Source organism: Panicum virgatum, chromosome 5N, assembly GCF_016808335.1.
Source record: "Panicum virgatum strain AP13 chromosome 5N, P.virgatum_v5, whole genome shotgun sequence".
In the NCBI taxonomy this organism is placed as follows: domain Eukaryota; kingdom Viridiplantae; phylum Streptophyta; class Magnoliopsida; order Poales; family Poaceae; genus Panicum; species Panicum virgatum.
In genome coordinates this window covers 69,032,931-69,045,269 of record NC_053149.1, presented here as the reverse complement: position 1 = coordinate 69,045,269, position 12,339 = coordinate 69,032,931, and the positions used below count along the sequence as shown (strand labels likewise).

The window sequence follows — 12,339 nt, the reverse complement described above, 5'->3', positions numbered from 1 at the left end:
AACTGTGCACATTGTACATTTAAGTCTGCAAACTCTTGACAGGAAGCTGCCACATCAGCACATGGGCTATATAATGTACAGTTCAAAAGACACCAGCGTGCAGTGGCGGAGCCAGGAATCACGGTAGGAGGGGCTGCTTCCCCTTCTTCCTCCTCTAACCCCTCCCCTCCTTCTTCCTTCTCAAATTCGTAGGAGGGGCCTAGGGGGGGCTTCATGGAGATTACAGCGGTAGGGGGGCTTGAGCCCCTCCCGCCCCACCGCTGCCTCCGCCGCTGCCAGCGTGAACCAACTGATGACAGGTTCAAAGAAGAAAACAGTTCCTAACACAAAACGAAAATACAGAGCAAGCACCAGCTTCAAGGGCAAACTTATTTAGCATCACCAGTCGGCTGGACCACTTGAAGTTCCTGTGGAGTTGAGCCTGGATCCAGTTCATAGCACCCCTTGGGAGCATTAGGAGCTTCTTCTCCAGTAAGGACATGGAATGGCACTTGGTGTGAAAACCGCAGCATCTCCTCCTTCGGAATCCTCCAGGATTTTTTTGCATCATGAAAGGGCTTAAACACTGACACAAACCCAGGAACTTTCACAATAGGAATTACAGAAATGCCTTCAGCTGGGTTGTAGCTATCAATGACCTGGACCAGTTCATACTTGTACATTGTATCATCAGGTGTAAATTCATCCCAGTCAGGGGACCAGTTCTGGTACAGAGCCCAGATATCACCCTTTTTAGGAAAAATTCTGATGATGCCACCAGGACCTTTGTCACAGTTGACCTTATGTGAAAATATATTCACTTGGTCAGTACCTTTGGGCGCACCAACCTTGAACTCACCACAGGTCTTGGAGTATCCATATGAGATCCAATTGGAAGATCCAAATTCATTGCAGTCATTTGCTTTGAGGTAGGCCAGTCTAGCTTTAAAAGGGTGAGTGGAGAGAACTTTTCTAATCAAAGCATAGTAGCGAGGCATACCATCTTCTTCATCATACATAGCCCATACTTGATCGTTTTGAAAAGAACTTTCAGAATGATCACCGAAGTTGAAGAAATCAGCATCAGGAACAGACATTTCACCAGAGCCTTTATCAGGAGATTCCTGGTTCAAACAGCCATTTTTGCCAGCCACATTGTGCTCTGTTGCTGGATTAGCACTAGTTACGCCATCCTCTAGTTCTTTCTTGTGTTCCTTGCGATTTCTCCTTGTATAAACTATATGCACTTCACGTGACCTCCACTGCCATGACTTCAACTTTTCTTCTTGACCAACCTGTTTGCTGCACTTCTCCCTCTGCATTTCTTCTGAATCAACTCTTTTGCTAACCAGCTTCGTGAAAGCATCTACTTTGGGATCAACTGAACTGATGCTTGGTTTCATCTCAATTTTATTGACATCAATTGTTGTGTTGCATACACCTTTTGTGCTGCTTTTCTTGCTATTCTGCATCTTTTCTTTATTTTTCACACTGGCCTTCTTGCTGTTCAATTCTTGCAATTTCTCCCGAATCCGAAGTTTCCCACTTCCGATCAGGATGCCACGGACATCTAACTGCATCAGCACTCTGCCAAAAGTTGTCCTTCCAGCAGCACCAGAGGATTCACAGTTAAGATCAGCAGAAGACACTTTACGTTTCTTGGCACCTGAGTTTTGAGCTGTAGAGCGAGGCCCTCTTTTTGCTGCGGGGATTGGTTTGCATCCATCACCGTCAGGACAAGTGCTTGCTGACTGCCAAGTTGCTTGATTGCCACCATTGACACGTTTTCTCTTAGCAGCTTCATGTACCCTTGTTGCTGCATTTGCTCGTTTGACAGAAGAGACTGCAGGCGCATGTTTCCTTACATCCTTCATAACCTCTCTGGAATCTGCTGCTTCATTTGTGGCAATATTAGCCTCACCTGCATTCCCTTGGACTGTATATCGAGTACGATTTGCACAGGTTGTAGATTTGAGCACTGCTGGATAACCATTCTGGTTGCTACATGAAACTCCTGCCTGTACTCCTGGTGTTGCCATGCCAGGAACTGTATTGCCACCAATGTCATTATTAGTAGCCATTGCTGTTGGCCCATGAGGGTAAATCGGAGAGCTTGGAGGTGGAACTTCAGCAGCAACAAACACCTCATGACAAACTGGACACTTCAAAAACTGGTTGACATATTCCCTGGAGTACTGAATGCTCCTAAAACATGATCTGCATTGTGTCCAGAATGTGGCTGGCACTTGGTGGGCAGGGTGGGGTGCCACCTTTGTAGGTCTGTCGCAGAAGCCATTCACACTTGATGTAGAGGAATTGGAAGTGTTACGAGCACTTGCTTTGTAGTTATTCTGTATGCCACACAGATGCCTCTTATGGTCATATGCCATCCTCTTGGTAGTATCGGACAACACACTCCAAGCATCTGAGATGAGGTTAAATGCAGCTTCAGCACAGATAGAGCTGTTCTTGCCGGGATGAGTTTTGAAGGCCAATTTCTTGTATCGCTTCTTGATTGCCTCCTCATCAGCCAAGGGTGATACTTTTAAGATCCCATACCAGTCATTCTCCCCTCCAATCTTTTCCTGTGCCCTAATGTGGACATCCAAAGCTACAATCATCTGATCAATTCCCTCAAGAGGCTTAAAAAGAGCCTTTGCTTTCAGGGCAAACCTCTTCGCACCTGCAAAATCATTCTCCCTGAACTTCCTTTCAGCAATACTCTTTGATCGTGCAGCATCATCTCTGTTGCACTCCATATCTGCAGATAGTTTTATGAGTGTCGTTTCATAAAGCTAGAATACATCGAAAAAAATATGACATGACATGGAAAGCAGGTCTCAACCAGAACGAAGAAACAAATGGGTTCAATACGCAATGTAGGGAGTGACAAATGTTCAGTACACTGCACATACATGTTTGTCAACAGTGTCAAATCCAATATTCAAAGGAACACCACATTTAAGGAATATAACCAGGCTTTCACACTTTTCACTGAAATAATATTCATGTTGCCATAAAAAACGACTCCGTTTCCATTTTAATCTGCAGAAACTGGATTCCGACCTCAACACTCACGTTTGGGCGCCATCTCGAATTTTAGGAAGAAATTGTTTCCCCAATTTCACGATTGAAAAGAACAATGCAGCAATCGGATTAGAAAACTTTCAAACAAGATCGAAACTCCAAACAGACTACATATCTAAGATAAGCAATGCAATTCGGATCGCAACGAACCGAATCGGTGAGGAGCAAAATCGCCTGCACCGGTGAGGACCCCTAACATCCGACGGGGACTGGGTGCCGCACTGACGGCGCAACAACAGTGGTCGCAAATGCGAGCGTGATAGGGAGGGCGGCGGCAGGGGACGACCATGAGATCGCTGCAGAGAAGGGGGAGGTGGGTTTGCGCTCACCTCGTCGGCGATGAGGCCCCTCCTCATCGCCCGAGAGTGGGCACTAGGGCGCCCGCGTCGCGGGGCGAGAGCGCCGAGGGCGAGATCGAATTTTTTTTTTTCAGACGAATTGTGGGGAGGTATTGGGCTAACTGAGATCGGGTCGTTCCAGATTTAAAGGCTAAACCATAGCACGGACTAGCTAGGTTTTGATCTTGGGTGGAGTTCTCAAAATTCTAGAAAATACTACTGCTCACAGCTTTCTAAAACTACAAAATTCGTTACTTCCAAACAACCCCCTGTCTTCCACGACCAAAATCAAATAAAACCGAAATGGCATTTCATTAATTTAGTTGGTTTTATTTTTCTGGATGTACCCTATTTTGATATTAAGAATGATTTTAATTGTGTGTTGCAGTATGCGAAGTTATTCACTAGGTAAAATATTTTCTTTGTGTTTTCCATGTGGTAGTTCAATGACACTTTGGCACTTTGTCAAATAGGCAGCACTAATGATGCGCACACTTTGAGAAAAACCATTTATGTTGTTACTACGGTTCTACTTCGACCTTCCATTGTGTCATAAAGAAACTTCCACCTTCGGCAATTAATCACTTACAAGTTTTATAATATTATATCCGTGTATTCGGTGAGAGTGTGAGGCATTTTGGATCATATAATGTGCGGTATTCAGCGCAACCACGTGTGCTAATATCATGCCACACGGATTGTGCGAATAACACTTTCATTTGTTAGTAGGTTTGTTTAATATTGATATTTTTAGAATAAAATGACTCCCATAGTTTGCTTTAATTATTTCTACAATGTTCACATTTGACAATGGGCGATTTAGCAATACCATCTCCATTGGTTTGATGCTTTTGTAGCATAGTATGATGAGTGTTCGTGCAATAAAGCAAGTGTCTGCGTGTATAACCTTACAGTTAAGGTGTTTGGACATGCTAGGAATGACGATGGGACTATTTGTGTGGATTGTTGAAACTCTGTTTGTTTGGCTGTTGATGATGGCTGTTGCTAATTTGTTACGAGAGAAAAGTACTGCTAGTTGGTTGGTGGCTGGTGCTGATTTGGTATGAGAGAAAAACACTGCTGGTTGGTTGGCTGACAAACCAAGCGAACATATAGTTTTATTTGGTTATTGGCATTTAACTTGGTTTGTCCTTGCGGGGCTGATGCTGATATTTACTAAGCTTAGTTGGGTTGAAAATAAGCTCTGTAGAATACGAGAGCAACAGTTGGTTTTATAGGAGACATTAACCCACTTACATCCACGCAGTTGACGTAAGCCTGGTTGACGTTATCACTGATGTGTCTAGGAGTAATGCTCAACCTTTGTTCATTGATAGCAAGGTAATGCATGGCATGCATGACCTCCTTCGTACTCTTAGTGAGTATGTTTTCCTCAGATTTGTATATGTATATATATGTTGCAGTTCTCTGAGAGCAAGATATCATCACTGCACAGATGAATCAAGATTTATTGTTTATAAAGATATGAATTCACCTAGCACAACAATGTAGGAACTTCTATGGTGGTGCTGACGTTTCATGGGTCCTCCTTAACTGCGATGTTGTTGATGGCATCAGGGTAGGGGATGACACAGTTCACACGTGAGTTTTCCTCTAAACTTGACAATGATGTTTCTCTTGGTGGTATTGCTTCCACTCGACTTTATGACACAAGATTTGATCTCAGCGATGTTACCTTCGGATTTAACTGTAGTACCAAAATAGTACCAGACAGGCATAAGCAAGCTGAAGAATAATGGCATGACAATCACGTCATATGCCATATATGACATTGCTTGTATCTCGTTTACAATTTAATGCATGTTGCTAGCAAGAATTTCGACCAATATGTGAATTAGCCATTGGATAAAAAGGGATGCAAATTCCATTCCTTTTTCAGTCATTGGATCGATACAAATTAGCATATTACTCTCTCCATTACAAATTATAGGTCATTTTAAAATTTTCATATATATATATATAGAAAATCTAAAATAAACTATAATTTGGACGAAGTACCTAATAAATTTAGAAATTCACCCCAAAACCATTCTTGGTTGCATACCTATTGCCTTCTCCTCTCGACGCATTACCAGAAGGGCATGCCAGTAAATGAGAGTGGTTCCAGGGGGCCAGCTCAACGAGAATTTCGCTAACCGCCTTCGTGCGCGCCATTTTTGTGGCGGCGGCTTAAGCTTAACCGACCATGTAGGGCAATGAACAAAGTGACTGGGCCTCATATAGCCCATCATAGGCCATGCCTAACTTTGCCTGTTCTGTCTGTCTGTGGCCGCGATTTTTTCATTTTTATATTAAAAAAAATAAAATTTGAAAAATATACGCCGAATAGGGAAATTTTCAAAAATGGGTGCCTGTCGCCCCCCTAATGGGCGCCCATCCATGGGCGACAGGACCTAAATGTAAATTTTTTTTACATTTAGGTTCTGTCGCCCAGGGCGCATTAAACAGTGAACTTTTAAAATTAATATAAAAATAAAAAAAATACAAACTCAACTGTTCTGGATTCTATGAAACAAGATCTACAACTTTTGTTACATAAAGTTTTTCATTTGATCAATGTATCTTGCTCTATTTTAAATACCAGTTTAATACACTTTTATTTAAATCTCAAGATCCATCCTTTGGATGCATGTCATCTTTGGCCAGAGTGTTTCATATGGTGAGCATAGGTTTGTACAAAATTGGTAGGCCCAGAAAACATTTCTAGAATAAGTTTTTAAATTAGATCTTGCAATATGTCTAGTTTAAATAGGTTATTTATCCATACTGCTATACTGAGTATTAGATGCCATAACTTTTACAGCACCATTATTTTATTTCCTAAGATCTATAAAAAAAGTTTGGTAAATTTTAGATAAGCACAACTAGACCAAATGAATTATTTTAGATTTTTCTAAGTACAAGAACTATTTTTCTTGATTTAGATACATTGATCAAATGAAAAACTTTATGTAACAAAAGTTGTAGATATTATTTCATAGAATCCAGAACAGTTAAGTTTGTATTTTTATGATTTTCTACGATTTTACAAGTTCACTGTTTAATGCGCACTGGGCGCCAGGACCTAAATATAATTTTTTTTACATTTAGGTCTTGTCGTCCATTGGATGGGCGATAGGCACCCTGTCGCCCATTAGGGGGCGACATGCATCTATTTTTGAAAATTTCCCCATTCGACATATATTTTTGAAATTTTGTTTTTTTAAATATAAAATGAAAAACACGCGTCTGTGGGCTAACTTCGTGCGCTCTCCCCAGCCCACTTAAGCCCAGTATCTCCGCCGCTCATCTCCGACGCCGACGAGCCATAAATCAATTGTTCCGATAAACTGTTCCATTGATTTGCATAGATCGTGCCCAATTGTTCTGGATTCATAATGGCGGGGCACGGGCTGACGGGGAGCCTCTGCGGCATCGACAGACAGGATGTGGAGGGGGTGGGTAACAGGGGCGAGAAGAGGGGGAGCAACGGCGAAGGAAGCGGCGGCGGCAATGGAGCACCTCCGATCGAACAAATCAGTGTGTCCTCTCGTTCGTCCTCCTAGGATCGGATCGGGTCAGTTTCCGATCGATTCCGTCGATTTCCTTTCCGATCTACTAGTAAGAAGGAAGGAGGAGGAAACAGAAAGGAAAAGCTTTCAGGATCGGCCCGAGGGTACGAGTGTTCTGCTCAAGCCCGTGTCCAGAACTGGGCTTCGACGCGTACTCTAGGCCCAATATTCTTCTTCCCTAGACGGGAATGAGAGCCCATATACCGTCTGAACGGGGGGGGGGACCTCGTTCGATTCGACGTTCAATTCAAATGGGAAAAAGAAATGAAAGAGAGACACTTTGGTGGACACAACTCAAGGGCGATTTGACGGCGGCGCCAATATACGGTACCCAATTCCAACCGGACGGACTTATGGGGATTACAGGAATAAACCGTATGAATCAGCCTAGAAAGTGCTATCGATCGAACACAACTGTTTCTCGAAATCAGAACAAGGAATGCTAGAATTCTGAAGAAAACAAACAAGGGCATTCTGGAATTCTAAAAGGCAAGGCAATGCTGCCCTGCTAGTAGTACGGAAGCTGAAAGAAAGACAGGCTAGTATGGGAGCTGACCTCAGGTTGAGCTTTTCTTCTTCTCCCAAAAGGTCCGGCGCGTTTTTCTGCAATGGAGTATGGAGGAGGTGGGGAGGGAATATGGGGGGCTGGTAAAACTTTGGAATGCCTATCGGTTTGGTTTCCCCCTTAAATACAATGCTAGTTTGTGAGATAATGTAAACCCTAGCACGTTTACTCGGTCACTTGTTCGGCCTAATTTCCATACCTTTTTTTATTTTTTGAGAGGAGCCTAATTTCCATACCTAGTAATAAGATAGGCAGCGCTGGACCTTGGGCCTAATAACCAATGCAGCCTAAAGTAACTATCCAGGCCTCCTAATTGCCTATTTCCGGCCCAAAAATACCAGCCCAGCCCATCAAGACTTTGCTTCAAGTGGGCTCAACTAAAAATCAGCTCCAGTTCGGCAGTTCCTTAGTATAGGTAGTTGGAGTTCCGGCAGTGCTCGCAAGATGGAGGCGGGGCTGCAGTGTTCGAATAAGATCCATCGGCATCTTCTTTGTCTCGCTGGTGAGTCGTACGAGGCCAGCGATGGGCCGGTGTGGTATGTGCCCCTGGATCTGGAGCTCCAGATTTTGGTGGGTATTTTGGTGCCTCCTTTGTCCACCTTTGGAGGTTAGTTTCTCCCTTCCTTGTCTCTGCTGCAGCGAAATCTGGAATGTATGTGTACCAACTCGTTGAGCTGCTGGGTTGGGTTATCGATCCCACCTCTTTTGGTGGTTCTGCTCCCCTTCAGGGTTCGTCACCGTCCGGTGACTTGGGGATTCTGATCCTTGAGGCGTCTGATTCCTTCAGGTCCGACGATGAGATGGCGGACTGCCATCGCTTCCTGCCGGGTCGTTCAGCGTATACAGAGCACGTCGGAGTCAGCGTGCAGCACAAGACGGCAACGAAAATTTGTTCTTCGCCGGAGAGGTGGTCGGGTTCAAGCAGTGCGCTCCGGCCGCCGGCGGTGAGGAAGACCGGAAGGAATTTACAAGAACCGAGTTGTAATTTCTTTTTCTTTGAAGGGTGTTCTTGTAAAATTTAGGCTGTAACCACCATCAGTTTTATGTGAAATATAGACCCGATTTCTAAAAAAAAGACTAATTCATAATTTAATAGTATCCACTCACAAAAAAAGAGTATTGAAAAGTGTCGAGCCGCAAATTTACCCATCATTTTTACGGCTTGCCGCTAGGGCGACCGAGCTAGCCGCGCAAGCTATACTAGTAGTGCTAGCAGAGACAGCGGATAGCGCCGGCAACCTGCGAAAGGCGTCGACGGCCGGGGGCAATGCTATACTAGCTATATAGTTATATAGTTATTGCTATGGATTTCCTCTGCGTCATTCTTTCACTGGCATAGGTATAGGTAAAGCCGGTCTCAATGAGAGTTCCATAGACATAGTTATATAGACTGGAAATTAGATAATTGTGTCAGATAAGTTTTATGATGATGAAACTCTTCTTATATTTCATATAACTCTATTTTTCTCTCTCCTTATTATATCAGTAAAATTAGTGATATTTAATGCTATAAAACTCTCTATAAAATTTCTATTAAAACTGGCCTAAGCGCGCCGGCAAAGCGCAGGCGCGCGCGCAGGGCCACGACGACGTCAACACGGCACGCCCACGCGCGACAACGTACGAAATTGATCGAAGAAGCGTTGCGCGCAGGTTGTTGCAGCAGCGTACGTGCGGGACGCTTGCGTCGTTGCGCGATATATCTGTCGCCGATCGCCACAGTGGGACGACATGCCGCATATGCGCGTGGCTCCTCGGAGTGACACGCACGTACGGTCGTCGTAGAATGATTCATTGCTTCAGCTAGCGGCCTAGCGTCGTGTGGGGCGAAGCTAGAATAAAATTAACTCTGGTGCACTTTCCATTGGATAGAAGGAATAATTTACATGGTAAAATTTGACTAACTAGAAATTTTCTTTTTAACCATGGTGCATGTGCACCAGGCAAACACAATGTGGCTTCGCCTCTCGTGTCATTCCATGTAAAAAAATCTGTTTAGATAGATTAAAGTTGAGTGTTTAGCTTTAGCATTTATTAATAGAGGCGGAGCCAGGAGCTGGGTTGGGTGCGTTGTAGCCCAACCTAGTTTATAACTTATCCTACTAGCCTGTCAACCCGTATATAAGAATGAGGTCAATAATTATAATTACGTATCTCACACTCTTTTTCATCAATTAAATATTCTAACACATAATCTAAAATATATATTTATTATTATTTAGTTACAATAGATTTCATTTTGCATCCCACATCCACATATATTCTATATATATATTTAGTTGAACCATTTTTTTATGAATTGGTAGTCTTATCTCTTCCATCATACATAAATACATGCTGACACATCGTGCGTAGTATTTTATATAAACAATAATATTAGTAATGATAGAAATTGTAATTTAGATTTTTATATTGATACTTTAATATTTTATTATGATTATATAATTTAAATTCAGATTTAGGAGTAATTTAACTTCTAGTAATGATATAATTGGATAATTTATATACAAATTTAGGGGGCTATTTGTATTATAATGGCATATGTGGGTAATTTACATGAAGATTAGGGGTTATTTTAGATTTTTTATAATGGCATAGGTGGGTAATTTAGATACATGTTTAGGGGGTTACTTTAGTCTATTTTCATAATGGCAGAGATGGGTAATTTATAGGAAAGATAACAGATCTGATGGCTATTATAATTAGAGTTGGTAGATTGATGGTTAGATGTTTCTGATTTTTGTGAGAATTTATAGGATTTCTCTATTTTTTAGAGTGTCCACCTATAGGTGGCTTCATGTGGAGACTTCAAAGGAGCATCCAATCTATTATCTTATTATTTAGCCAACAAACGGAGCCTCCACGTCCGCTCTCAAGGCCTAGAAATTCCTACGTTAATCGGAGAAAAATAGAAAAATAAAAATTACCCACCACTGCTATTATGATAAAAATTAGCCTAAAATACCCATGTGCCTAATTAAAAATCACCTGCCAATGCCATTATGAAAAATTAAATATAAAATACCATTTAGCTATCTATCAGTTACAAACATATATTATTAATAAAAACTAAAACTAACAACAATCAATCAAATTAAAACGAAAATAAGAATAATTATATGAATAATATTATTAAAGCTCAACAAATAAAATTGTTATTATAGGTAGATCATATTTGAATTGTTTTAACCAACAATAAGACATAATTTACAATTATGAACAAAGTGATGTACTGTAAAAAAATAGTATAATATTTAAGTAAGTATACAACGATATGCGAATTTTTTAATTTTCAATACTAGCCGCGCAAATGTGCGGGCTATACGTCTAGTTAGTAATAGTAAGATTAGCACTCCTGTTTGAATAGATTAGTACTAAAATTTAGTACTTTGAGATATTAGCTTTTGAATCCAAACACTCAGACACTCGGGATCGGCTAGACTCTAGAGGCAAGCGAGCGAGATTTCGAGAGCCTGCTGCCTACGCTACGCGTGCGTACGGCAAAAAGCAGCGTGCGTCCGATCCCCCTGTTTTAATTGATCCATCCATCCATCCGTAGATCGTAGTACGTGTTGCATTAGAGCTTTCTAGGTTATATACAGGATTTATTTCTGGTCTGAAGTATTATGTATAATAAAAATTAAAAAAATAAAATTTATATATTCCGGATCGAAAACTAATTGCGATAGAATAGATATGGAATGAATTCTTGATCTTTTTACGAATTTCTTGTTATACCTATTATTGTTCTTAACCCGGAATAAATCCTATATCGCTGAACAAGGCCCCTTAAGCCCCCAAATAATGCCCGGCCCCGTGTGGAGGAATGAGCCAGAAATGAAGCGTGCATGCGTGTGTGTGCATTCATCCCTGTGCACATTCTCGTCAGTGTTCATGCATGCGCATGGCACGACGATGGAGGGCGGACACAGATCGACGAGCAAGTGCACTAGCAGCTAGCCAGCTACAAGCTAGCAGACACGTATACGTACGGTCGATTGAGATTGAGATTGAGATTGAGATTGAGATAGGTCGCATATGGCAGCTGCAGCTGGCTCACAGCAGCTAGTATGCATGCATGCGTACACATTCGTGTACGCACGCGCGGCAACAACTAACGGTAATAAGCCTCGTGTACATACACGCAGCATGTACGTACTCCGCCTAGTATATACGTACGTGGGGACAAGCAGGCCGGGAGCGCATGCATTTAGATCCTGCGCCGCCGTGCTGGGTGCACGTACGCGTCGTCACGGCGTCAGTATATATAGTAGCTAGCAGTAGCATAGCAGGGTGCACCAGAGGATAAAAAGAAATGTTAGTCACTACTAACCAAACTCAAATTCACCATGCATGCATGTATTTTTGACAAAAAAAAATTATGAGTCCTTCGCGCCTTCGCCCCTGCATGCTCGGTACAGATCTCTACTACGACTGTATTCGCACATGGTAACGGTAACCCGGCCGCGATCGCAGTCATGCATGCATGCATGCATGATAATAATGAGATGCAGCAGGCATGCAGAGCATGTATGGACACGGCCGCGCCCACCCAGCGGCAACGTTCGACGGCAGGCATTGGAAAAAGTCTACTTCGTCGCCTCCAACTTTCACGAAAATCTAATTTTCCTTCTCCAACTACACAACCGGTCGTATGACCTCCTCCAATTCTTCAAAACCAGTCAACTTTCCTACCTGACTGGTTTGATTCTGAAGTGACAATGGTTTTGATTTTTTTTGGATTTTTCATATGTGCAAATTTAGAAGTAACAAAGTATAAAAAAGTTATGATATTTCA

At 42.2% G+C, this 12,339-nt stretch overlaps 1 protein-coding gene across 1 annotated transcript; it reads right to left on the bottom strand.

Moving 5' to 3' along the window:
- Positions 1-3: 3 nt before the first annotated feature.
- Positions 4-3,558, bottom strand: LOC120672245. Its single transcript, XM_039952559.1, has 3 exons — positions 3,396-3,558; positions 284-2,740; positions 4-100 (listed from the first exon to the last, which is right to left on the bottom strand). Exon 2 carries the CDS (start codon positions 2,736-2,738, stop codon positions 369-371), a length of 2,370 nt encoding a protein of 789 aa, XP_039808493.1. The 5' UTR covers positions 2,739-2,740; positions 3,396-3,558; the 3' UTR covers positions 4-100; positions 284-368.
- Positions 3,559-12,339: the final 8,781 nt, after the last annotated feature.